Below are 27,931 nucleotides of genomic sequence, written 5' to 3'. Positions count from 1 at the left end.
GTGGGGGTGTGGGGATGGCCTTGGCGAGATGTTCGTCTTCATCAATGACATGTTGAAGGCTCCAGAGGAGATGCCGTAGCTTCTCCGCTCCGATGAAGTACTGGACGACGAAGGGTACTCTGTCCACCTTGTCCCGTGTTTGTCTTCTGAGGAGGTCGGTGCGGTTTTTCGCTGTGGCGCGTCGGAACTGTCGATCGATGAGTTGAGCGCTATATCCTGTTCTTATGAGGGCATCTTTCAGCATCTGGAGGTGTCTGTTGCGATCCTCCTCATCCGAGCAGATCCTGTGTATACGGAGGGCTTGTCCGTCGGGGATGGCTTCTTTAACGTGTTTAGAGTGGAAGCTCTCCACTCACATTGTTTGTACCTTTAAGACTTGATTAGCTGCAAGGATTCGCATTCCAACCATTATTCTGTAAATTGAGTCTATGTCTTTATATGCCCTGTTTGTGAACAGAATTCCCACTCACCTGAAGAAGGGGCTTGAGGCTCCGAAAGCTTGTGTGACGTTTGCTACCAAATAGACCTGTTGGACTTTAACCTGGTGTTGTTAAACTTCTTCCTGTTATTATTGGACAAGCAGCAAATCACCGTCACAATGCCCGGCTGATTGACGGCAGCGCGGACCAATGGGAAGAGGGGACAGTGCTGGAGGACCGACATGGAGCGGTCGGTCCTCCAACCAATGGGAGCGAAAGAGGGGCGGGGCCAGCTTTGACTGGAGCATGCGCAGTGTGAGTAATGGCGATGGGAAACGGCTTTTGTTCTGGGCTCGGAAATCTGTTCGAGGTGATTGGAGGTACGGAGAGAGCAATGGATCGTCCAGGTGGGTGGAAACGCTGCGTAAGCATGTTGTGTCAGCCGCAAACCGCGGAAGAGAACTTCCCGGACCCAGTTTGTACCGAGCAGGGCTGCAGCTCCTCATGTTCGTCCCGGGTTAACGTTCGCCATCTTTATTGGGGGCAATATGCAGCAGTGCGCACGTGCGCCCGCCATGTTTGTAGAGGGCAATGTTGTCAATCAGTGGGAGGGGCTTGTTCCCCAGTGTTCAGAATGGAGACAACTTGTCCATCAAACTGCATCAACCCTGAGTCCCAATGTCTTATTGATGAGGCAGAGCGGTAGCAGAGAAGGAAAAAGAAAGGAAAATAAAAACAGTAAATGCTGGAAAATCTCAGCAGATCTGACAGCATCTGTGGAGAGAGAATACAACCAACGTTTTGAGACTGGATGACCCATAGACAGAGCTTGTACACGTGTAAACAGAGCATGTAAACTTTGACACCTCCACGTACCCTTGTACACCTCTATCAATCTACTTTGCTCCAAGGAGAACAACCCCAAGTTATCCAGCCTAACTGATGCGCGTCAATGAGCACATGGAATCAAGGCTTTAGTATTGAAGGCTTTAATACAGTAACAATGAAACTACTAACACGAATACACCAGTTCAGACTGAAGGGGTCCTGCCGGAGCAGGGGGTCTTATACCCTGCCACCGGAGGCGGGACCCCACTGGAATGTGCCATGGTAACACTTATAACAGGTAAACACCCTAACCCAACAACATAGTACAACCCCCACAGTAATAACACCCTAGCCCAACAGTAACATGGTAACAAACCCCAGTGGTGAACCAACGATGGTTCACCACATTCACCCCTCCTTTAAGACAAAAGGTGGCGGGGTGGACGAAAACAGACAATAACAAAAAAAAATCACAGGATTCACAAGTCCAGACGGTCTGGAGGACCGCACCGACGCTGCGATCTCCTCAACACCGGTTGCGAAACCGGATCAGGTGCTTGTAGTGGTTCTCTCCAAGTAACGTGTGGCTGTCCCTTCAAGGACTCCCGGGCCGGCCGGCCCTGGTGAGGCGATGGTGCAGGGGATCCTGGAACGTTTGGTGGTAGTGGTGGTGGTGGTGATGATGGTGGCGCCGATCTCCGAGTCTCAGGCAAGCTGTACATGGGAGTAAAAGTGTTATGCACTGGTCCCGGTGCTGACCGCGCCACGTCTGGGGAAGTAATGAGGAGTAGTGGATTTGTGACTGGGGGAATAGGAGCGACAGGGGTTGCTACGTCCCCTGCGGGCGCCAGGTCTCTAATGGAGACAGTGTCCTCTCGCCCGTCAGGATATGCCACATAGGCATACTGAGGGTTGGCGTGGAGGAGTTGGACCGGTTCGACCAAGGGGTCGGACTTGCGAGCCCTCACATGGCGCCGCAGAAGGACGGGTCCTGGGTACGTCAACCAGGCTGGCAATGAGGTCCCCGAGGACGACTTCCGAGGGAATGAGAACATCCTCTCGTGGGGAGTAGCATTGGTTGCCGTACACAGGAGGGAGCGGATAGAATGGAGCGCATTTGGAAGGACCTCCTGCCAACGGGAGACTGGAAGGCCCCTGGATTTCAATGCCAGTAGGACAGCCTTCCAGACTGTAGCATTCTCCCTTTCCACCTGTCCGTTACCCCTAGGGTTGTAGCTCGTGGTTCTACTAGAGGCAATCCCGAATGAGAGCAGGAATTGCCTCAAGTCGTTGCTCATGAACGACGAGCCCCTGTCGCTATGAATATAGCAGGGGTACCCGAACAGGGTAAAAAGTTCACTGAAAACCTTGATGACGGTGGCAGTTGACGTGTCCGCACAGGGGAAAACAAACGGAAACCGGGAATATTCGTCTATTATATTGAGAAAATAGACATTCCGGTCCGTTGAGGGAAGGGGGCCCTTAAAATCCACACTCAGCCTCTCAAAAGGGCGAGTGGCCTTGACCAAATGTGCCCGGTCTGGTCGATAAAAGTGTGGTTTGCATTCTGCGCAAATCCGACAGCTTCTAGTTACTGACCTGACCTCCTCCACCGAGTAGGGCAGGTTGCGGGCTTTGATGAAGTGGTAGAGTCTGGTGACTCCAGGATGACACAGATCATTGTGGAGAGCCTTCAAGCGGTCCTCCTGCATGATGGCGCATGTTCCGCGCGAGAGGGCATCCGAGGGCTCATTGAGCTTCCCTGGACGATACATAATATCGTAATTATAGGTGGAGAGCTCAATTCTCCACCGCAAGATCTTATCGTTCTTGATCTTGCCCCTCTGCGTGTTATTGAACATAAACGCCACGGATCGTTGATCCGTGATCAGGGTGAACCGCTTACCTGCCAGGTAATGGCGCCAGTGTCTGACTGCCTCCACAATGGCCTGAGCCTCCTTTTCCACCGCTGAGTGCCGAATCTCTGGGCCTTGAAGGGTGCGGGAAAAAAACGCGACGGGCCTGCCTGCCTGGTTTAGTGTGGCGGCTAGGGCGAAGTCAGATGCATCACTCTCCACCTGGAAAGGGATGGATTCATCCACCGCGTGCATCGTGGCTTTCGAGATGTCGCTTTTCAAAACCTTGAAGGCCAATTGGGCCTCCGGCGTAAGTGGGAAGGTCGTGGACTTAATGAGCGGACGAGCTTTGTCCGCGTAGTTGGGGACCCACTGTGCATAATACGAAAAGAACCCGAGGCATCTCCTCAGTGCTTTCGTGCTAGCGGGCAAGGGAAGTTCAGTGAGTGGGCGCATACGGTCTGGATCAGGGCCAATGACCCCGTTTTCCACCACGTATCCGAGGATCATAGAAAGAAATCATAGAAACCCTACAGTGCAGAAGGAGGCCATTCGGCCCATCGAGTCTGCACCGACCACAATCCCACCCAGGCCCTACCCCCACATATTTTACCCGCTAATCCCTCTAACCTACACATCCCAGGACTCTAAGGGGCAATTTTTTAACCTGGCCAATCAACCTAACCCGCACATCTTTGGACTGTGGGAGGAAACCGGAGCACCCGGAGGAAACCCACGCAGACACGAGGAGAATGTGCAAACTCCACACAGACAGTGACCCGAGCCGGGAATCGAACCCGGGACCCTGGAGCTGTGAAGCAGCAGTGCTAACCACTGTGCTACCGTGCCGCCCTAATGGCTAACTTACGCGTACGGAATACGCACTTCTCCCTGTTATAGGTCAGATTCAGGCGAGATGCAGCGCGCAGAAAGTGTTGGAGATTCGTGTCGTGGTCCTGCTGGTCATGGCCGCAGATGGTGACGTTATCCAGGTACGGGAAGGTAGCCCGCAACCCATTCTGGTCCGCCATTCGGTCCATAGCACGCTGGAAGACCGAGACCCCATTGGTGACACCAAATGGAACCCTGAGGAATTGGTATAGACGACCATCCGCCTCAAAGGCCGTATATTGTCGGTCCTCTGGGCGGATGGGGAGTTGATGGTAGGCGGACTTAAGGTCTATGGTAGAAAACACTCGGTACTGCGCAATCTGATTGACCATATCAGAAATGCGCGGGAGAGGATACGCATCCAGCTGCGTGTATCTATTAATGGTCTGACTATAGTCGATGACCATCCGAGGTTTGTTCCCGCTTTTGACTACCACGACCTGCGCTCTCCACGGACTAGCACTGGCCTGTATGATCCCTTCCTTGAGGAGCCGCTGAACCTCAGATCTAATAAAGATCCGGTCCTCAGCGCTGTAACGCCTACTTTTAGTAGCGATGGGCTTGCAGCCAGGTACCAGATTTTTAAAAAGGGATGGTGTCGTGATCTTCAGGATGGATAGATTGCACGCGGGGCGCTTTGGGCAATTTGGAGGCTGCGGCTGGTTCCCTACTGCCAGTGAAGGGAGTGGCCCACCGTACTGTAGGATCACACTCTTCATGTGGACCATAAAGTTTAGTCCGAGGATAATTGGCGCGCAAAGGTGAGGTAGCACAAGGAGCCTGAATTGCTCGTAAACTGTGCCCTGTACCTCAAGAGTTACCATACATCGTCCTTGGATCGGTACAGACCGGGACTGTGATGCCATGGAAATTGTCTGTTTGGCAGGGAGAATCCGGAGTCCACACCTTTTAGCAGTTTCAGGGTGTATGAAACTTTCGGTGCTCCCACTGTCAAACAGACAATTCACAGTTCTGCCACTAACCTTTACCTCCATCATAGAATGTTCCAGTCTGTAATGCCTGGTCTGGTCCAGAGAGATCGACGCCACCGTTGGCCCCTGGGCGTCACTGCATGCTGCCGATGTGGATGCTGAGGACCCCTGCTGGTCGCTCCTAGTCGTCGTGGACCATGATGGCCGCCCCCATGAATCGCACGTGGGCGAGGGCGCCAAGCGCAGCGACTCCTGGTGGTCTTCCTCCTCCTCTGTTTGCCACGATGGCGCCGTCCTGAGATCGCACGTGGTCGGACCTCGTGGGTACTGCAACGCCGAAAGAGATGGTCTCCGTTCTGGAGGGTTACAAACTGCACTGCCGTTTTTAGGTCTGGACCTACAGACTTTGCCGTAGTGGCCTTTTTTACCGCACTGGCTGCAGATTGCCGTTCTTGCCGGACACTGTTTCCGTGGATGCTTGGCCCCACCGCAAAAATAGCATCGCTGGCCACCTGGAGCTGCCGCCGTCGTCGAATCGATCTGGGAGCGCGGGTTCGCGGGGCGAGGAGGGAGCAGAGCTTGCTCCAACCACGTTGACTGCACGTGGTCCTCGGGGTACAGCGCCAAGCTCTTCGACGCCGCCTCCAACCTCGCGGCCATCCCCATTGCCTGGGTCAAGTTGAGTTTCCCCTTTTCTAGTAATTTAAGCCTGATGTACGAGGACCCTACCCCTGCTACGAACGCGTCTCGGGCGAGGTCGTACATGTACTGCTCGGCGGAGACGTCCTTACAGTCGCAACCCCTGGCAAGCTGCAGGAGCTCATTGGCATAATCCTCTATGGTTTCGCCTGACTGCCGACGTCGTGTAGCGAGGAGGTAACGAGCATGTATCTCGTTGGGTGGCGTAATGTACCTATTCTTTAGGAGCTCGACGGCACCCTGGTAAGTGGGAGCTGCACGAATGGCTAGGTAAATCGTGTCGCTTACCCTCGCGTGGAGGACCTGGAGTCTATCACTGTCCGTAGTGATAGCTACCGAGGCTGCCAGGTAGTCCTCAAAGCACTTCCACCAATGGTCGAATGTGTTAGCTGCACCGACCGCACGTGGGTCCAGTGTCAGACGATCCGGTTTTAGAATCTGTTCCATACTCTCTGTTTACTGTATTAAATTGATGCGCGTCAATGAGCACATGGAATCAAGGCTTTAGTATTGAAGGCTTTAATACAGTAACAATGAAACTACTAACACGAATACACCAGTTCAGACTGAAGGGGTCCTGCCGGAGCAGGGGGTCTTATACCCTGCCACCGGAGGCGGGACCCCACTGGAATGTGCCATGGTAACACTTATAACAGGTAAACACCCTAACCCAACAACATAGTACAACCCCCACAGTAATAACACCCTAGCCCAACAGTAACATGGTAACAAACCCCAGTGGTGAACCAACGATGGTTCACCACACTAACATTGTAACTATAATTCCTCATCCCTGAAACCATTTTGATAAATCTCCTCTGCACCCTGTCAAGGAGCCTCACATCCTCCATAATGTGTGTGGTGATCACTGGTTTGCACAGACCCAGGTATTCTGTGTTCCTGTCTGTGATCTCATTACATACTTAAAATTGCACAGTGACATCACCCCCGCTCCCCGGGGATTTCCTCAACTGGGAGATTTTTCTCTGATGCCAATGCTTCTGATATCTTTCCAGCTGCAGGCTCCAGCAGGAGATTTTAATATTAAAATCAGTTAAATTGTTTCAGAGGTGAGTGTTTGTGACCATTCACGGGCACGAGTTCTCGTCATAAACCAGTTGCTCGCCTCCATGCTGTGGTACCGGCTGGTCCCTTTGACCCCTCCCCCTGGCTTTGTTGCCAGTACAGTAAGAAGTCTCACAACACCAGGTTAAAGTCCAACAGGTTTATTTGGTAGCATGTTGCCAATATCCAGAGAACCCTCCTGCGGTTCTTCTGGGACAATCGACTGCACTGGGTCCCTGCCGTGGTTCTGCATCTACCGCTTGAGGAGGGCGAACAAGGTCTGGTGTGCCTCCGCATTCAGATAGCGACCTTCCGCCTCCAGGCCCTGCAGAGGTACCTTTACGTTGAGCCCCCTCCACAGTGGTGTGCCATGGCGACGTATTTCTTCCGCCAGTGGCACGGCCTGAGTTATGACTTGCAGCCCCTGCATATCGAACTGGGGCGTGCTTCGACCACCCTGCAGGAGTTGCCCGTCTTTTACCAGGACCTCCTCACTGTCTGGAACAAGGTCGCCTCGCGACGCAGCTCTCCCCCGTCAGGAGTAGCGGCTCTCGTGCGAGAGCCGCTGCTCAGGAATCCGCTCCTCCAGCCGTATGACTTCAGGTGGCTGGCGGAGAGGGGGGCTGTGGACGCCGGGGTGACCAGAATCGGGGACGTGCTCGATGGCGGAGGAGCGGGCTGGATGAGTCCCCGCGTGCTGGCTGAGCGCGTTGGGACATCCGTCTGGCGCGCGGCCAAAGCCATCCTAGACCTTAGGACGGTCGTGCTCGGCCCCGAAACTGCACGCAAACTCGAGACGGCGCAGGCGTGCGGTGGGATCCCGCCCGAGCGTTCCCCTGTTCGGGCGGAATTCCACATTGGCCCAAAGCCTCAGCCCCCTCCCCTGGGTGAGGTGCCCCACAGCCTGAGCCGCCTCACGGAAATGTCCTCCGTGCCTTTTTCTACCGCGCGGAGGTGTTTCCTGTGCGGGCTGCTGCTGCACACCTTCCACTACCGCGTCCTCACCTGTCGCCCGGATACACCTTGGCGGGCCTTGTTGCCGCCGGGCGGCGGAGGTCCCTCTACGGAGGGATCTCCCCCAATTACGTCGGGGACCTGGGGTGGAGGGTGATGCATGCAGCAGTGCCGCACAACCGTAGGATTCACTGGTTCACGGGCTCCGAAGACTGCCCTTTCTGCGGCCTTGTGGAGTCCGTGGACCATTTCTTTCTTTTGTGTCTTAGGTTGCACTCCCTTTTTGTTTTCCGAAAGAACCGTTTATTAATGTTTTGCTTGCACTTCAGTCCCACGCTCCTGATCTACGGACACCCGGTGCGGAGAGGGGAGGGTCGGGATGGCGACCTCCTCGTGAACCTGCTCCTGGCGAAACGCGCCATTTACCGGTCCAGGCAGCCGGCGATCGACGGGGCCGTCCATCCTGACTGTCTTCCCCTCTACCGCGGCTACGTTCGCGGCCAGGTGTCCCTGGAGAGGGAGCATGCGGTGTCCATGGGCGCGGTTGACGCCTTCCGCGCCCGCTGGGCACCGCAGGGGTTGGGGTGCGTTATCGACCCTAATAATCACATTTTAATTTGATGTTTTTAAGTTTCCTTTGTACTTTGATTTTTGTTCGGGCTGTTCCCCCCCTCCTTTTGGGGAGCTGCCCCTTTTACTTTGTCCTGACTTAACTTGAGTTTGTTTCTTTGGTTTGACCTAAAAAGAGGCCAACATCTGTGAGTAAAAGACTTCCTTTTCTCCCCTTTCCATTTCTTTTCTCATTCTGAGGGAAATTGGGAATTTGCAGCAACTGAAGGGAAAGGAAGTGAATCCAGTCTGTACATTCCACACATTGTTCGTCCTGTCACATCGACATATATCTGTCTGGCAGCCTGAATGGAGATTTTCAGCTCTCTGTGTCCAGGACAGGAAGCAGTGAGCATGGATCTGTCAATCAGCCTCAATCAGCACCTTCAGGAGAATTGGGAGGGTGAATATTAGATACAGCAGAGTGAGAATGGAGGGAGAGTGTGTGGGATGGAGATTCACAGCTTTTGGGGAATTATGTCATACCTTGAATGATACCTTGAAAAAAATTTTTTTTTAAATCATGCCGCTTATAGCTTGAGCAATGTCATTACGGGGTGGAGCTAAGCTGTGGCAGTCAGGTGATGGGGCTTTCAGATTCGTTTGTGGCAGTCAGGTGATCGGAGTTTTTTCCTTTCGGCTTTTAGTTTCGTTTTGGAAAGCAGTTTCGCAGCAAGCTAAGAAGCAGTCTCTTTGTCTGTATTTTCTCTTTGTTTGGTTCTGCCTTAAAGAAACTGTGTTTTAGGGGAACAGATTCGACTACAATCACTTCTGAGTTTCTTCCCAAGGGATTTTCAGCATTCAACCCAGGATGCTGGATACCTGTAACAAGTGGGCATTAACCTATGCTGTAGTGTGCTTATTAGGAGTGTTTTGTGTATTGGATGTTGGCTTTGGTTAGAACACGTTAGAGATATTCCTTAAGCGTTGTACCTTATCGTGGTTGTTGTGTTTCTTGTTTGCAATTACTAAAAGTTCTCGCTAATTGTCTTGCTGTGCATGTCAACAATATTCTTAATTAAACTTTGTTTTCGATAAAAGCTCCTCAAGGGTCAGTTGAATCACACCTGGAGTAAAATGTTACAGGTCAGGCGAGCTTCATAGAACACCTCGAAGTATCCGACCTGACTTTCAACAATGAAAAAAGAATTTTCCATAGAAACTAAAATAGTCTGTTCTGAATTTCTCTCCTGCACCGACAATGATGACTTTTGTAAATTCCTTTTACAGGATATCAGAGGGTGAGGATTTACAGATAGAAATCTCAAACTTTTCCTGAAGATCACCTGAAGATCTGACAGTCACTCAATTCACTGGGACATGTATATAATCGACCTTTGAATCCAAAAGTAGAAAACTTCTCTGTTCTGTCTGCTTCAGAAGATTTTAAACATCAGTGTGACCAGAAAAGCACCGAGACACACTCACACCGGAGTGAGAGTGTTCCAGTGCACTGAGTGTGGAAAGAGCTTTAACCAGGAGAGTCACAAGGACACCCGCACCATGGAGAAACCATGGAAATGTGGGGACTGTGGGAAGGGATTCAGGTTTCCATCTGAGCTGGAAACTCATCAACGCAGTCACACTGGGGAGAAACCATTCACCTGCTCTGTGTGTGGGAAGGGATTCACTCAGTTACCCGGTCTGCTGAGTCACAATCTCACTCACACCAGTGAGAGACCCTTTAAATGCTCTGACTGTGGGAGTGACTTCAAAAGCTCACAGGATCTGATGTCCCACCAGCGCATTCACACTGGGGAGAGACCGTTCAGCTGCTCTCACTGCACAAAGAGATTTAAATGGTCATCCAGCCTGCGGAGACACCAGCGAGTTCACACTGGGGAGAAGCCATTCACCTGCTCTGACTGTGGGAAAGGATTCACTCAGTTATCTGACCTGTGGACACATCAACGGGTTCACACTGGGGAGAGGCCGTACACTTGCTCTGACTGTGGGAAAGGATTCACTCACTCAACCATTCTGCGGAGACACCAGCGAGTTCACACCGGGGAGAAACCGTTCACCTGCTGTGTGTGTGGGAAGGGATTCACTACTTCATCCAACCTGCTGACACACAAAGTCACTCACAGCAATGAGAGACCCTTTAAATGTTCTGACTGTGGAAGTGGCTTCAAAAGTGCTGCAGATCTGATGATTCACCAGCGCATTCACACTGAGGAGAGACCGTTCAGCTGCTCTCACTGCACAAAGAGATTTAAATGGTCATCCACCCTGAGGACACACCAGCGAGTTCACACCGGGGAGAAGCCAATCACCTGCTCTGTGTGTGAGAAGAGATTCACTCAGTTATCTGACCTGCGGATACACCAGCGAGTTCACACTGGAGAGAGGCCGTACAACTGCTCTGTGTGTGGGAAGGGATTCACTCAGTTATCCAACCTGCAGAGACACCAGCGAGTTCACACTGGAGAGAGGCCATTCACTTGTTCTGACTGTGGGAAAAGATTCACTCACTCAACCATTCTGCTGACACACCAGCGAGTTCACACCAGGGAGAGACCGTTCACCTGCTCTGACTGTGGGAAAGGATTCACTCAGTTATGCAGCCTGAAGAGACACCAGCGAATTCACACTGGGGAGAGGCCCTTCATCTGCACTGTGTGTGACAAGGGATTCAGACATTCAAATGCCCTGAAGAGACACCAGCGAATTCACACTGGGGAGAGACCATTCACCTGCCCTCAGTGTGGGAAGGGATTCAGTACATCATCCAGCCTGCAGAGACACCAGCGAGTTCACAAGTGATGACCAGGGTTGGGTTCTGCTGTTATTGCTGCTGTTAATCACATCCAGGACTGAACCATGTTCATTCTGACAGTTGGTGAAGTGGGAGGGTGTTGGGGAAAGGAAAAAAATCCTAGTAGGTTCGAGAAGATTTTAAACCATTAGGCATTTAAGACACTGACTGAACAACCAGCATTGAGTTAAATGACTCTAAATCAGACTCAGAAGCTAACAAGAGAATAGTTCACACACATGTGAATGCAGTAAGAGATTTAAAACAAGTGATTATGATTTAAACGCATCTTTTGATATTTTAAATGTATTGACTGTATTTTTATAGAGTGATTGAGTGCTTTAGCCAAGAGCAAGTTGCCGCCGGGCCTGATGGTCTGGGGACTTTCAGACAGAGCCTCATTCTTAGGAAACAATGAAACCTCAGAATGTGCAAGTTCTTATTAACGGGAATTGTGAGCAGTCAGGTTCTCAGGGCTGCTTATGAACAGAGTTATTCTCTGTCTGGATAAGACAATGCCTTCTCAGACATGAGAACGTGCATCAGTCTGATATGGCCGGTGACATGGAGGAAAATAGTGGGAAGATTAACTTTGACCTTAACGTCTGGCGTTGCTAAGCAGTAGAGGAAGTTGAGTCACCAACAAAGAACAAAACAAAGAACAAAGAACAGTACAGCACAGGAAACAGGCCCTTCGGCCCTCCAAGCCTGTGCCGCTCCTTGGTCCAACTAGACCAATCGTTTGTATCCCTCCATTCCCAGGCTGCTCATGTGACTATCCAGGTAAGTCTTAAACGATGTCAGCGTGCCTGCCTCCACCACCCTACTTGGCAGCGCATTCCAGGCCCCCACCACCCTCTGTGTAAAAAACGTCCCTCTGATGTCTGAGTTATACTTCGCCCCTCTCAGCTTGAGCCCGTGACCCCTCGTGATCGTCACCTCCGACCTGGGAAAAAGCTTCTCACTGTTCACCCTATCTACCCTTCATAATCTTGTATACCTCTATTAGATCTCCCCTAATTCTCTGTCTTTCCAAGGAGAACAACCCCAGTCTACCCAATCTCTCCTCATAGCTAAGACCCTCCATACCAGGCAACATCCTGGTAAACCTTCTCTGCACTCTCTCCAATGCCTCCACGTCCTTCTGGTAGTGCGGCGACCAGAACTGGACGCAGTACTCCAAATGTGGCCTAACCAGCGTTCTATACAGCTGCATCATCAGACTCCAGCTTTTATACTCTATACCCCGTCCTATAAAGGCAAGCATACCATATGCCTTCTTCACCACCTTCTCCACCTGTGTTGCCACCTTCAAGGATTTGTGGACTTGCACACCTCGGTCCCTCTGTGTTTCTATATTCCTGATGACTCTGCCATTTATTGTATAACTCCTCCCTACATTATTTCTTCCAAAATGCATCACTTCGCATTTATCCGGATTAAATTCCATCTGCCACCTCTCCGCCCAATTTTCCAGCCTATCTATATCCTGCTGTATTGCCCGACAATGCTCTTCGCTATCCGCAATACCAGCCATCTTCGTGTCATCCGCAAACTTGCTGATTACACCAGTTACACCTTCTTCCAAATCATTTATATATATCACAAATAGCAGAGGTCCCAGTACAGAGCCCTGTGGAACACCACTGGTCACAGACCTCCAGCCGGAAAAAGACCCTTCGACCACTACCCTCTGTCTCCTATGGCCAAGCCAGTTCTCCACCCATCTAGCCACTTCTCCTTGTATCCCATGAGCCTTAACCTTCTTAACCAACCTGCCATGTGGGACTTTGTCAAATGCCTTACTGAAATCCATATAGACGACATCCACGGCCCTTCCTTCATCAACCGTTTTTGTCACTTCCTCAAAAAACTCCACCAAATTTGTAAGGCACGACCTCCCTCTTACAAAACCATGCTGTCTGTCACTAATGAGATTGTTCCGTTCTAAATGCACATACATCCTGTCTCTAAGAATCCTCTCCAACAACTTCCCTACCACGGACGTCAAGCTCACCGGCCTATAATTTCCTGGGTTATCCCTGCTACCCTTCTTAAACAACGGGACCACATTCGCTATCCTCCAATCCTCAGGGACCTCACCCGTGTCCAAAGAAGCGACAAAGATTTCCGTCAGAGGCCCAGCAATTTCACCTCTCGTCTCCCTGAGCAATCGAGGATAGATGCCATCAGGCCCTGGGGCTTTGTCAGTTTTAATGTTCCCTAAAAAACCTAACACTTCCTCTCTTGTAATGGAGATTTTCTCTAACGGGTCAACACCTCCCTCCGAGACACTCCCGGTTAACACGCCCCTCTCCTTCGTGAATACCGATGCAAAGTATTCATTTTGGATCTCCCCTATTCCCTTGGGTTCGAAGCATAATTCCCCTCCTTTGTCCCTGAGAGGTCCGATTTTCTCCCTGACAACTCTTTTGTTCCTAACGTATGAATAGAATGCCTTAGGATTCTCCTTAATCCTGCCTGCCAAGAACATCTCGTGACCTCTTTTTGCCCTTCTAACTCCCCGTTTGAGATCTTTCCTACTCTCTCTGTATTCCTCCAGAGCTCCATCTGTTTTCAGTTGCCTGGACTTAACGTACGCCTCCCTTTTCATTTTAATCAGATCCTCAATTTCCCTGGTTATCCACGGCTCTCGAATCCTACCTTTCCTATCTTTCCTTTTTACAGGCACATGCCTATCCTGCAGCCTTATCAATAGTTCCTTAAAAGACTCCCACATGCCAGGCGCGGACTTACCCTCGAACATCCTCTCCCAATCAATATCCACCAATTCCTGCCTAATCCGGCTATAGTTAGCCTTCCCCCAACTTAACAGGGGAGGAAACGTCCAGATTCTGCGGACCAATGAATAACCATCATGTCAGAGGGTAAAATGCAATTGTCTAAAGAGATTCACTACCTGATTTAAGGTAGTGTGATTTAAATCACACAATGATTTAAGAATATTGAAGATTGATTCAAAGCTAATGAAAGGCGGGAGAACTTGATATGAAAAATGTATAATTGATCGATCTTAAACTGTATTTGTTGGAGTTTATTGGAGATGTCAGGCTGCTGTATCTCTGGAGGGGCCGAGGACTCTTCGATAATCTCTCCCTGAGCTTTGGTGGTCAAATAAATCTTTAAACTTGGAAACTGGCTTTTGTGAGTCTTTGTATTCGCTGAAGTTTCAGCGATACCCGGCCACCTGGTAAACCCCGCTAACAGAGGGTCGGAGGGTTTCTTTCTGCTGGATTGGCCCATCACGTGGCTTTGCTTCCAGTGGGCTGATGCTCTTTGAGCCTGGGAGAGCACATTTCCTCTGAAATGATCCACAAAAGCTGATGAAGGACATTTATTTTATCCTGGATGGTAAATAGTGTTTTTCCCCCCACTACAGGTAGATCTGAAATAAATACAGAAAGAACTGGAAAATTGCAGCATCTGTGGAGAGAGAAACAGAGATAATGTTTCACTATTATTCAAAATGAAGAGAGGGAGAAATGTAATGGGTTTGGAGCTGGCAGGAAAGGGGGGAAAGGATATATTGGCCTTAGAGGGAGTACAGAGAAGGTTCACCAGGTTGATACCGGAGATGAGGGGGTTAGCTTATGAGGAGAGATTGAGTAGATTGGGCCTGAACTCGTTGGAGTTTAGAAGGCTGAGGGGGGATCTTATAGAGACATATAAGATAATGAAGGGGCTGGATAGGGTAGAGGCAGAGAGATTCTTTCCACTTAGAAAGGAAACAAGAACTAGAGGACACAGCTTCAAAATAAAGGGGGGTCAGTTTAGGACAGAGTTGAGGAGGAACTTCTTCTCTCAGAGGGTAGTGAATCTCTGGAATTCTCTGCCCATTGAAGCAGTGGAGGCTACCTCGCTGAATATGTTTAAATCACAGGTAGATAGATTTCTGATCAATAAGGGAATTAAGGGTTATGGGGAGCGGGTAAGTGGAACTAAACCACTATCAGATCAGCCATGGTCTTATTGAATGGCGGGGCAGGCTCGAGGGGCTAGATGGCCTACTCCTGCTTCTTATGTTCTTATGTCATGTGGACGGACAATGCACGTCTACAACAATGATTTTTGACGCCCATAATGACAACATTAGCTTTCAAAAGCAAAGGTGACTGAGAATTAAGCATGCTGGGATTTTTGGTCAACTTATAATTAAAAACAAATGCAGGCTGCAGAGTTACTGTAAGTCATGGCCTGGTCTTGGAACTGTGACCTGCAGCTTCCTGTGTTGACCAAATGTGGGGAGTTGTTTATTTTGGGGTTGACCTGATGGCACCAGGTTTTATGGAGGTGATGTGAGCTACATGTTATTGACACAAAGCATAACAGAGTTGTTTACAAGAAATTTCATTGACTGTTCAAGCCATGTGATTGATTTCTGGTTACAGCATTGGCTGGGCACCAGAGAATTGGCTGGAAAGTTGAAACAATTTGTAGATAAAAGATGTGCAGTTCTTTGTCTGTAATGATAACTCTGGAGATCAACCATCACCAGAAGAAGACCACTCTGAAGAACATCGTCAAAGACTAAAAGAACAGATTCCACATCAGGAATGGACTTCATTCTAACCAGGTCGTGTCTATTTTCAGTTAAATAATTAGAGTTACTGTTTAGTAAAGAGTTGAAGTGTTGCAACGGTTTTAAGTTTGAGTTCATATCTAAAGTGTCAAATAAAAGAAGATTGTTAAGAGGATTAAAAGTTGACTCCTGTCCTTGTTGTCACATTAAACTGGAATGCTTGAAAGAGTTTGAATCAGTCGCCAAATAATGGTCAGGTAGAACAAAAGGGAAAATCAGGGATTAGTTGGAGTGCAGGTGAGATCAGATAGCAAAGAAGTCAAAAGTGCAAAGGGAGAGGTGAAAGTTGCATGAAATAAACAAATCATTGGTCCAGAATAATTGTTCATGACAGAATAAAGGACAGCTCTGTCTGGAAGCAAAAATGGCATGTCACGGGCATTCGGCCTCTGATCTTCGCGTAAGCGTTCTCCAAGGCGGCCTTCACGACACACGACAGCGCAGAGTCCTGAACAGAAACTGATAGCCAAGTTCCGCACACATGAGAACGGCCTAAACCGGGATCTTGGGTTCATGTCACACTATCTGTAACCCCCACAGCTTGTCTGGACTTGCAGAATCTCACTGGCTGTCCTGTCAGGAGACAATACACATCTCTTTAACCTGTGCTTAATGCTCCCTCCATTCACATTGTTTGTACCTTTAAGACTTGATTATCTGTAAAGACTGCATTCCAATCATTATTCTGTAAATTGAGTTTGTGTCTCTGTATGCCCTGTTTGTGAGCATTTCTCCACTCCACCTGAGGAAGGGACAGCCTGTTCCGAAAGCGAGTGGCATTTGCTATCAAATAAACCTGTTGGACTTTAACCTGGTGTTGTTAAACTTCTTACTGTGGAAGCAAAAAAACATGAAGACAAGATGCAGACTGGCACTCAGCAAAAAACAACAAATCAAAATGGAGGAGAGAGTTCAGGGTGTGAAGTTGTTGAACTCAATGTTGAGTCCAGAAGACTGTAAAGTGCCTCATCCGAAGATGAGGGGCTGTTTGTCCAGCTTGTGTTGGGCTTCTCCGGAACATTGCAGCAGGCCGAGGACAGAAATGTGAGTGTGAGAGCAAGGTGGTGAATTCTAATGGCAAGCGAGCGGAAGGTCAGGGTCATGCTTGTGGACTGAGCGGAGGTGTTCCACAAAGAGGGCAGGGAACAGGCTACAGATGAATTAAAGAGAAACCATTTGTGTCCAGAACATTGTGAACATCCTTTTACTCTGGTTGTTTTTGATCCTGGACTTTTCCTGATGAGATTGATGCACTTTAGGGAAAGTGGGTGAGAGGGGTTGGCAGGCTCTTTAACAGAAAGTGAGTCCCTCTAAGGCAATTGGCAAAGGAGCCAGAGGGGGAGATGGGATTTTATTTTTGACACAGCGATGTTAGAAAATGGGGATCAGGGAGTCAATTAACCCTTTCTCCCCTTTTCCAAAACTCTGAAATGATTCCCAGTGATAACCCTTATTGGTGACAGTGGTTAGATTTTATTCAGTATCAATAAGAGCTGACACAGTCTAATGTCTGAGCAGTCGTATCAAAGTGCAGCAGCATTACCATTACACTCTGGGGAGAAGCAGCATCTCCACGGAAGTGCTCCCTGCTCTGCCCCAGATGCCATGGCACCAGTCAATGCAATATGTAAAACCTCGACTAATCTCTGTGCTCGGGGAATCCCTCCTTATACTTTGTCACATCACAAAGACTATGGAGACTGATTTAACCCAATCATTGCCCAGCTAACATTTGAACGGACCAATTACAAAACATGTCATTGAACCATCTATACTTGCACAAGCCACATCAAACTCTCAAACAATTGTCTTCCCACGCTCCGTCCCTGGTACAGGGAGTCAGCATTCCCATGCCAAGCAGTGAAAACATGGTGGCCGTGACACACAGGTGTCGACTCGGGTTCAAGGCCCTCCTGTTTTCTCTGTCCTCTGGGAGCTGTTTATCTCCCTGCTCCCACACAGCAAGTCGTCTGCTCTCAGCTCTGCTGCATTTCTGCTGAAGTTTGGCCCCTTTTACACCTTTCGGATCAATAAAACATTTGGTTAATGAAGATCCAAGCCACAATTTCCCATCCTGTCACCTGTCAACCATCCTTACCCAGAGTGTAATCGCAACAGGGATAAAAACAGGAGAAGTGTAACAATCAAATTCAAAATCAATGCACAGCCAGTTATAGAATTTAATTTAATGTTCACTAATTAGCAAGAAAACCCAAAGTAGGGGGTCCCCCAGGATTCTTACAGTCCACACCTTGAGGGGGAGGAGAACTCTCTCTCTGACCCTCACTGAATTTCACTCCGTTATTTTCCAGTTCTGTTCTGGCCCCGCCTGGGGTAACATCTGATCGATCTTCTCTTCCCCTGAAGGAGCACCGTGAGTTCTAGGTTACTGGTACATAAGGACAGATGCTTCAAGCAACAGATCAAGCATGGATGTAAAAGATTCTCCAGCTCTCTCTTTACCCCTGTCCAAGTTGTGGACAGTTCTTACTCAGTATTATTTCTCCCAATCCCTTAATTGTCCCAATCCAATTTTCAATTTCTTTTTATTCATGTGATGTGGGCATCGCTGGCTAAGCTGGGATTTATTGCCTCCCCGATTGTCCTTAAGAAGGTGTTGGTGAGCTGCTGCCTTCTTCAACCGTTGGTAGTCCATGTGGTGCAGGTACAACCACAGTGCTGTCAGTGAGGGAGTTCTGGGTCCCAGTGACAGTGAAGGAACAGCGATATATTTCCAGGTCACGCTGCTCTGTGACTCAGAGGGGAAATTCCAGGTGGCAGTGTGCCCATGTTTCTGCTGCCCTTGTCCCTCTAGATGGTACAGGTCACAGGATGGGAAGGTGCTGTCTAAGGAGCCTCACTGAGTTCCTGCACTACATTTTGTGGACGGTACACACTGCTGCCCCTGTGCGTCGGTGGTGGAGGAAGAGAATGTTTGAGAGTGGGGTGTCGATCAAGCGAGCTGCTTTGTCCTGGATGATGGCGAGCTTCTTGAGTGTTGCTGGAGCTGCACTCACTCAGGCAAGTGGAGAGCATTCCATCATATTCCTGACTTGTAAACGGTGGACAGGCTCTTGGGAGTCAAGAGGTGAGTTACTGGCTGCAGGATTCCCAGCCTCCGACATGCCCTTACAACCATTGTATTTATATGGCTGGTTCAGTTCAGTTTCTGGTCAATAGTAATCCCCAGCCTGTTGATAGTTAGGGAATTCAGTAATGGCAATGTCAGTGAAGGTCAAGGGGCGATGGTTCGATTCTCTCATGATGGAAATGCTCATAGTGTCACACTTGTACAGCACGAATATTACTGGCAGGACTGCAGAGCTCAGATCTGATCAGTGGGATCATTCAGCTCTGTCTGTCGCTTGCTGTTTATGATGTTTGGTACCGTAGAAAGTTCAATTTCATTCCTTATAGTCTTTCTCGTGGTTTGATACAACCGAGTGACTTGCTAGGCCATTTCAGAAGGCATTTGAGAGTGAACCACATTGCTGTGGCTCTGGAGTCACATGTAGACCAGACCAGGACAGCAGATTTCTTTACCCAAAGGACATCAGTAAACCAGATGGGTTTTTCCGACAACCGACAATGGTTTCATGGTCACCATTAGAGGTTTAGTTCCAGATTCTTACAGATTGATGTACTGTGGAGGGATTTAACCCGTGACCTCTGTGCATTAACCTGGGTCTCTGGATCACAATTCCAGTGGCAATACCACTCCAGCACTGCATTCCTTAAATACTCGCCCTTAATTGTCGAGATCATATATTTTAATGTAGTGTCCCACTCGATCACAGCTAACGTAGACCTTATAGCTTCGCAATTTCCTTCTGTGAGAAACAGCCAGAGAAATTAAGCAGAAGAACATTCAAACCACCACAGCCCATCTCCATGGAAACCTGGCATGATTTCGGGAGTTCCAAACAGTTTTGAACAAATATCTTTGACATTCCAAACACCATTTTATTCTGTGATGCAAATAAAACATGAAAGTAGATACTTGCAACAATTCTCTTTGGGGTGTGGAATGGACTGCCTGCAGTGATAGTGGAGTCAGACACTTTAGGAACATTTAAGCGGTTATTGGATAGGCACATGGAGCACACCAGGATGATAGGGAGTGGGATAGCTTGATCATGATTTCGGGAGTTCCAAACAGTTTTGAACAAATATCTTTTACGTTCCAAACGCCATTTTATTCTGTGATGTAAATAAAAATTGAAAGTATATACTTGCAACAACTCTCAAAAACCGACAGGAAGTAAAGTTGTGAGACGGGTCAGTCCAGCAGAAAGAAACCTCCGACCCTCCCAACAATCACAATGAACCTGGTTCAGTCGAGGATGTGATTAACAACAGCAGGAGCAGCAAAATCTGTCATCACTTGTGACCTTTCTGGTGCCTGCGCAGGCTGCATAATTGAGTGTATCCCTTCCCACACACAGAGCAGGTGAACGGCTTCTCCCCTGTGTGAACATGTTGGTGCGTCAGCAGGTTGGATGACTTCGTGAATCCCATCCCACACTCTGAGCAGGTGAATGGCCTCTCGTCCTTGTGAACTCGCTGGTGTATTAGCAGGGTGAATGATTCACTGAATCCCTTCCCACACATGGTGCAGACGAACGGCCTCTCCCCGGTGTGAACTCGCTGGTGTGACAGCAGGTGGGATAACTGAGCGAATCCCTTCTCACACTCAGAGCAGGTGAATGGTTTTTGCCCGGTGTGAACTCGCTGGTGTGTCTGCAGGCTGCATAACCGACTGAACCCCTTCCCACATGCACAGCAGGTGAATGGCTTCTCCCCAGTGTGAATTCGCTGGTGTGTCAGCAGGTTCCATGAAGTAGTGAATGTTTTTCCACACTCCGAGCAGGTGAAAGGCCTCTCCCTGGTATGAACTCGCTGGTGCTTCAGAAGGTGGGATAACTGAGAGAATCCCTTCCCGCACTGAGAGCAGGAGAACGGTTTCTCCCCAGTGTGAACTCGCTTGTGTGTGTGGAGGTGGGTTAAATGAGTGAATCCCTTTCCACAGTCAGAACAGGTGAATGGCCTCTCCCCGCTGTGAACTCGCTGATGTGTCAGCAGGTTGCATGAATGAGCAAATCCCTTCCCACAGTCTGAGCAGGTAAACGGCCTCTCTCCAGTGTGAACGCGTCGATGAATTTCCAGCTCAGACGGGAATCGCCATTTCTTCCCACAGTCCTCACATTGCCACGGTTTCTCCATGGTGCTGCTGTCCTTTTGCCTCTCAAAGTTTAACGATTCGTTGAAGACTTGTCCACACACACAACAGGTGCACGGTCTCCCTGGTCCAAATTGTGCAGTTTTTTCCAGGTTGTGCAACAAGTGAAATCTCTTTCCACAGTCAGTGCACTGGAACACTCTCACTCAGGTGTGTGTGTGTCTCGGTGCTTTTCCAATCACACTGACGTTTCAACCCTTTTGGGACAAACAGAAGAGATGGACATTTCTCCTTCTAGATTCCAAAGCTGATGATAATCAGCTCCTGATGAATTCAGTGACTGTGCCAGATCTTGACGTGACGTTTGGTTTGAGACTTTTGACTGTAGATCCTCACCTTCTAATATCCTGTGAAAGGAGTTGACAAAATCAGTACCAGGGTGAAATTCAGAACAGGCAATTCTCTTTTTTTCATTCTTTTATGGCATGTGGGCATCGCTGGCGAGGCCACTCATAGAAATCATAGAATCATAGAAACCCTACAGTGCAGAAGGAGGCCATTCGGCCCATCGAGTCTGCACCGACCACAATCCCACCCAGGCCCTACCCCCACATATTTACCCGCTAATCCCTCTAACCTACGCATTTTAGGATTCTAAGGGGCAATTTTTAACCTGGCCAATCAACCTAACCCGCACATCTTTGGACTGTGGGAGGAAACCGGAGCACCCGGAGGAAACCCACGCAGACACGAGGAGAACGCGCAAACTCCACACAGACAGTGACCCGAGCCGGGAATCGAACCCAGGACCCTGGAGCTGTGAAGCTGCAGTGCTAACCACTGTGCTACCATGCCGCCCTATATGCTCCCCATTCCTAACTGCCCTTCAAAAGCTGGTGGTGCGATGCCTTTTCAACATCAGGAACAGCAGTAAGTCAATCGTAAGAATGGCACAAAGGTCAGCACGGTGGCACAGTGGTTAGCACTGCTGCCTCACATCACCAGGGACCCGGGTTCAATTCTAGCCTGGGGTCACTGTCTGCGTGGAGTCTGCACGTTCTCTGCGTGGGTTTCCTCCGGGTGCTCTGGTTTCCTCCCACAGTCCAAAGATGTGTGGGTTAGGTAGATTTGCCATGCTAAATTGCCCCTTTTGTGTCCCAATAGATATAGATTAGGGGATTCGTGGGGTAAAAATGTGTGGTAATGGCGATAGGGCCTGGGAAAGATGCTCTGTTCAAGAGCTGATGCAGACTAGATGGGCCAAATGGCCTCCTTTTGCACTCCAGGGATTCGACAAGGTGGCGCAGAAGAGGCTGGCGCATAAAGTAAAGGCCCATGGAATTGTGGAAGTGTGTTCACATGGATTGAAAACTGGCCGTCACATAGAAAACAGAAAGTTGGAATAAATGGGTCCTTTTCAGAGAGGGAAGATGTAACTAGTGGAGTACCACAGGGATCAGTTCTTGGCTCACAATTGTTCATTATTTAATTAATGACCTGGAGGAAGGAACAGAATATAAGGTTAACAAATGGTACAAAGATAGGTGGAAGGACATGTTGTGATGAGGATATTTTGATTCTGCAATGGGATCCAGATAGATTGGGTGACAAAAACCTGGCAAATGGAGTTGAACTTGGGGAAGTGTGAGATCATAAAGTTAAAGTTTATTTATTCGTCACAAGTAAGACTTACAGTAACACTGCAATGAAGTTACTGTGAAATTCCCCCAGTCACCAGTCTGGCACCTGTTCAGGCCAATGCACCGAACCAGCACGTCTTTCAGACAGAGAGGAAATCAGAGCACCCAGAGGAAACCCACGCAGATATGGGGAGATCGTGCAAACTTCACAGACAGTGACCCAAGCTGGGAAACGAATCCGGATCCCTGTCGCTGTGAGGCAACAGTGCTAACCACTGTCCCACCGTGCCGCCTATGTATTTCAAAAGGGAGATTATCTAAAAGGAGAGGCGCTGCAGGTGATTGAAGTATAGAGGAATCTCGGTGTTCTTGTGCATGAATCACAAAAAGCTAGCAGGCAGGTTCCACAATAGGTAAGAAGGAAAATGGAATTTTGACCTTTATGGCAAAGGTGTTGGATTTAAAAGCAGGGAGGTTTTGTGATAACTGCACAGGGTGTTGGTGAGGCCTCACCTGGAACACTGCGTACAGTTTTGATCCCCTTACTTAAACAAGGATATAGTAACATTGGCAATAGTCCAAAGGAGATTCACCAGGCTAATTCCTGGGATAAGAGGACAGGAGAGAATAAATTGTCTGGATCTGCATTCTTTCAAGTTTAGAAGACAAAGGGGTGAGTTTATTGAAACAGATAAGATCCTTGGGGGATTGACAGGGTAGATGGTGAGATATTTTCACAAGTGGAAGAATCACAAACAAGCTACAAGATAAAGGGTCGGTCATTTAAACCTGAGGTGCGCAGAAATTTATTTTCGCAGAGGATGGTGAATCTCTGGAATTCTCTGTCCCAGAGGGTGGTGGAGGCTGGATGATGAGAAGTATTTAAAGTGAGGTGGATAAATATTTAATAGATTGAGGGATAGAGGGCTATGGGAAGTGGCATTGTGAAGGAGTTGAGGCCGGAATAGATTAGCTGTGATTATACTGAATGGCGGGACAGGCTTGAAGGGCCTGGTGGCCACTCCTGCTTCTATTTCTCATGATCAGTTGCTGCAAGTCCCCAATTTCCCCCAGAATGAAAAAAGAAATGGAAAGGGGGAGAAAGGAAAGTGTTTTACTCACAGATGTTGGTTTCTTTTTGTTTATTACAAATACGTTAATACAAAACAATTACAAATACACAAAGAACAAATGTGAAAAAAATACATTACCAATGGCTAACGCCATCCATTTATCAGTTACTACCTTCCATTTCGGAAGGGTTCATCGTCAATTACAGTTTTCCAGGGCATTGCCCTCAAAATACACCTCCATTTACAAATCATAATCTACAAATCTACAAACATTAACACAACACTACAACTGTACACAACAAAAAAATAAACACTGAAGCATAAGGGCACCGTCCCCTGGGTTTGTCCACCTGCCGGGGGATGCAACCCTCCAGTGGTACTCATATCCGGGGGTTACACCTTACGGATGTTCAGCCGGAGGGGGGGAAATGGGGGAAACCACCCCGCCTACTCAATCCGGGACCCCTTTCGGAATTTCAGCCGGGGCGGTGGGAGAGTCTCTCCAGGGTACTCAGTTCGGGCCTTCCTTCCCAATTTTTCTCCCGGAGAATAAAAATCCCTCTGGTGTTACTATGTCCGGGGCTTCACCACCCAGAACTTTCCCCAAGTGGATGTCACACCCCCCGGGGGTGACTTTATCCAGGGGGGGATGCCCCCCAGGCCACAAATAACGCAAGAAAATAGACGGGGGCCGGAACAAACCACCAACTACCATAACAGGATAACCACATATTACAATAACAAACAATCCATGAAAAATACATTACCGATGGCTAACACCATCCATTTATCAATTACTACCTTCCATTTCGGAAGGGTTCATCGTCAATTACAGTTTTCCAGGGCATTGCCCTCAAAATACACCTCCATTTACAAATCATAATCTACAAATCTACAAACATTAACAACACTACAACTGTACACAACAAAAAAATAAACACTGAAGCATAAGGGCACCGTCCCCTGGGTTTGTCCACCTGCCGGGGGATGCAACCCTCCAGTGGTACTCATATCCGGGGGTTACACCTTACGGATGTTCAGCCGGAGGGGGGAAATGGGGAAACCACCCCGCCTACTCAATCCGGACTGCCTTCCGGAATTTCAGCCGGGGTGGTGGGAGAGTCTCTCCAGGGTACTCAGTTCGGGCCTGCCTTCCCAATTTTTCTCCCGGAGAATAAAAATCCCTCTGGTGTTACTATGTCCGGGGCTTCACCACCCAGAACTTTCCCCAAGTGGATGTCACACCCCCCGGGGGTGACTTTATCCAGGGGGGGATGCCCCCCAGGCCACAAATAACGCAAGAAAATAGACGGGGGCCAGAACAAACCACCAACTATCATAACAGGAAAACCACATATTACAATAACAAACAATCCATGAACAACCATACAATTGTGAAACATTTCGGAGGCATCGCCTTCCAGAGCTTCGCCCATCAACATTCCACCGTCCGAAGTCGACAACGCTCAACTACAGTCCTCCAAAGTCCACCACTCCGGGCCAGAACTTCCAAAATCACACCCACTGGGGCTGCACCGTCTGGGGTCACACCTTCCGCGGCTGAACCTTCCGAAACCATAGTTCCCAAATGGCTCCTCCCTGGCTTGGGTCTTCCGAGATTGCATCTACCTGGGCCACGCCTTTCAAGGCACAGGAATCCCAGCGAGAGCAGCATTCAACAAGCCCCAGCCGAAACAAAAAGTTCTTGCACAAGTCACGAACCCAAGCACTTGAAACAGAAACTTCACGCCGACCAAGGCGTTCCTCCCAGCGGCCACATTTCCAAAAGCTCACCGCAAGGCGCGCATTAAGCCCGCCTTGAACTCCTTATCCTCTGCCCGCCCCCTGCCTGGAGCACACTATACTGGCCAACACGCAAAGCGAACGGCCAATATGGTGGACTGGCTGGACAATCCAATCTTTCCCACTCACAGGTGTTGGCGACAGGAGGAGGTTTGAGTCTGTCTAAAGATCAATCTTCATTCACACAAAGCGCTCTGATTGGCTGGAAGACCAGAGTCCTTCCGGTCCTCCAACTCTTCCCATTGGTCAACACCTCAACATGAAGATCAGAGGGTGGGTTCTCCCCCGCACATGCGCAGCTTCCCCTCTCCCTCGTACATTTGCAGTCCCGGGCTGGGGGGGGCGGGGGGGGGTGCGATCACCGAGCGGCTTCTCGCTCTGGCCGGAGCCGCCAGCCGGTTGCCTGGAAACCTTGGCTCGATGTGGTGTAGGGGGAGGGGAACAATGGGTGGGGGCGGGGCTCCCGGGTCCGCGCGCCCGGGCCTGCGCACTGGAACCTGGAGACATCAACACGGAGCACAGTGATTCCTATTGGCTGATTCAGGCAGGACTCTATCGTGACGTCACAATGCAGAAGTTGTCCAATGAGCTTCAGAGTGAAACTTCCTCCTCTGGGCAACATCTGGGAGGAAATCAATGTTTCCCCCTTTCCATTTCTTTCCTCATTCTGGGGAAAATTGGGGACTTGCAGCAACTGAAGGGAATGAAGTGAATTTGGTCTGTATATTCCACACATTTTTACTCCAGTAATGTAGACAGTTATCTGTCTGGCAGCCTGCATGGAAATTTCCAGCTCTCTCTGTGTCCAGGACAGGAAGCAGTGAGCATGGATCTGTCAATCAGCCTCAATCAGCACCTTCAGGAGAATTGGGAGGGTGAATATTAGATACAGCAGAGTGAGAATGGAGGGAGAGTGTGTGGGATGGAGATTTACAGCTTTGAGGAATGAGAGAGAAAAGAATGTTCCATAGAAACTAGAATTGTCTGTTCTGAATTTCTATCCTGTACTGACACTGATGACTTTTGTAAATTCCTTTTGCAGGATATCAGAAAATTTAAAGACGAATATGAAACCAAACTTCACATCAAAATCTAACATAGTCACTCAGTTCATTGGGACCTGAATATCATCGACCTTTGAATCTAGAATGGAAATGTTTCTCTGCTCTGTCTGCTTCAGGAGATTTTAAACAGTGTGACTGGAAAAGCACCGAGACACACACACACTGAAACATGCACACACCTGAGTGACTGTGGAAAGAACTTTAACCAGTTAAACAGCCTGAAAATACATTGCAGCAGAGAGACCGCACCCATGTTATGTTGTAACTGAACTGATTGTCAAGCCTGGAGAGTCACAAGGACACCCGCACCATGGAGAAATTGTGTAAATGTGGGGACTGTGGGAAAGGATTCAGGTTCCCATCTGCACTGGAAACTCATCGGCACAGTCACACTGGAGAGAGACCATTCACCTGCTCTGTGTGTGGGAAGGGATTCACTCAGTTATACCATTTACAAACACACCAGGGAGTTCACACTGGGGCGAGACCGTTCACCTGCTCTGTGTGTGGGAAAGGATTCTCTTGGTTAAACAATCTGCTGACCCACCAGCGCATTCACACCGGGGAGAGGCCGTTCACCTGCTCTGACTGTGGGAAAGGATTCTCTCGGTTGAACAATCTGTTGACCCACCAGCAAGTTCACACCGGGGAGAGGCCATTCACCTGCTCTGTGTGTGGGAAGGGATTCACTCGGTTGAACAATCTGTTGAGCCACAAGGTCACTCACACCCAAGACAGACCCTTTAAATGCTCTGACTGTGAGAGTGGCTTCAAAAGCTCTGGGGAACTGATGGTCCACCAACCCATTCACACTGACGAGAGACCGTTTAGCTGCTCTCACTGCTCAAAGAGGTTTAGGAGGTCATCCACACGGCGGAGACAGCAGCGAGTTCACACCGGGGAGAGACCATTCACCTGCTCTGTGTGTGGGAAGGGATTCAATCGGTCATCCAACCTGCAGAGACACCAACAATTTCACAAGCGATTACAGGGGTTGGATTCTTTCTCTCTCAATCTTTCTCTCTCTCTCAATCTTTCTCTTTCCCCCCCTGCTCCCCCCCCCCCCCCCCCCCCCCCCCCGCCCCTCCGCCGGGGTGGATGAATCTATGAATCCCTTCCCACACTGTGAGCAGGTGACTAGCCTCTCCTCAGTGTGAATTCGCTGGTGTCTCAGCAGATTCGATGAATGATTGAATCCCTTCCCACAAGTGGAGCATATGAACGGTCTCTCCCCGGTGTGACTGCGTCGATGAGATTCCACCTCAGATGGGGCTCTGAATCCCTTCCCACAGTCTCCACATTTCCATGGTTTCTCCATGGTGTCGGAGTCCTTGTGTCTCTCCACAATCAGTGCACTGGAACACTCTGATACGGGTGTGAGAATCTCAGTGCTTTTCCACTCACACTGATGTTAAAAAGGCTGATGATTTTCATGTCCTTATGAATCAAGTGACTCTTTTGAGATTTCCATTTTCCAAACCTCTCCTTCCAATAAAATCATCACTGTCAGCACATGATAGTAATTCAAAACAGACAATTGTAGTTTCTATGGAACATTCTT

The 27,931-nt window shown here is 49.1% G+C and overlaps 2 protein-coding genes across 2 annotated transcripts in view; one reads left to right on the top strand and one right to left on the bottom strand.

Annotated features, from left to right (window-relative positions):
* Nucleotides 1–27,931, bottom strand: part of LOC144482743 (uncharacterized) — a 101,496-nt gene that overhangs the window by 15,764 nt on the left and 57,801 nt on the right. The window contains exons 2-3 of the mRNA XM_078201581.1: nucleotides 19,996–21,197; nucleotides 19,399–19,441 (exon numbers count right to left, since the gene is read on the bottom strand). Of these exons, the coding sequence (XP_078057707.1) occupies nucleotides 19,399–19,441; nucleotides 19,996–20,834 (882 nt within the window). The 5' untranslated portion in view covers nucleotides 20,835–21,197. The remainder of the gene's footprint in view (nucleotides 1–19,398; nucleotides 19,442–19,995; nucleotides 21,198–27,931) is intronic.
* On the top strand, nucleotides 726–27,472 carry LOC144482742 (uncharacterized). Its single transcript, XM_078201580.1, has 2 exons — nucleotides 726–826; nucleotides 26,349–27,472. The coding sequence occupies exon 2, from the start codon at nucleotides 26,681–26,683 to the stop codon at nucleotides 27,470–27,472; it is 792 nt and encodes a 263-aa protein (XP_078057706.1). The 5' UTR covers nucleotides 726–826; nucleotides 26,349–26,680.

The sequence above is a fragment of the Mustelus asterias genome, unplaced genomic scaffold (genome assembly GCF_964213995.1).
Source record: "Mustelus asterias unplaced genomic scaffold, sMusAst1.hap1.1 HAP1_SCAFFOLD_42, whole genome shotgun sequence".
In the NCBI taxonomy this organism is placed as follows: Eukaryota; Metazoa; Chordata; class Chondrichthyes; order Carcharhiniformes; family Triakidae; genus Mustelus; species Mustelus asterias.
Note: the sequence above shows the minus strand (reverse complement) of the source record. Positions and strands in the feature narration are given on the sequence as shown.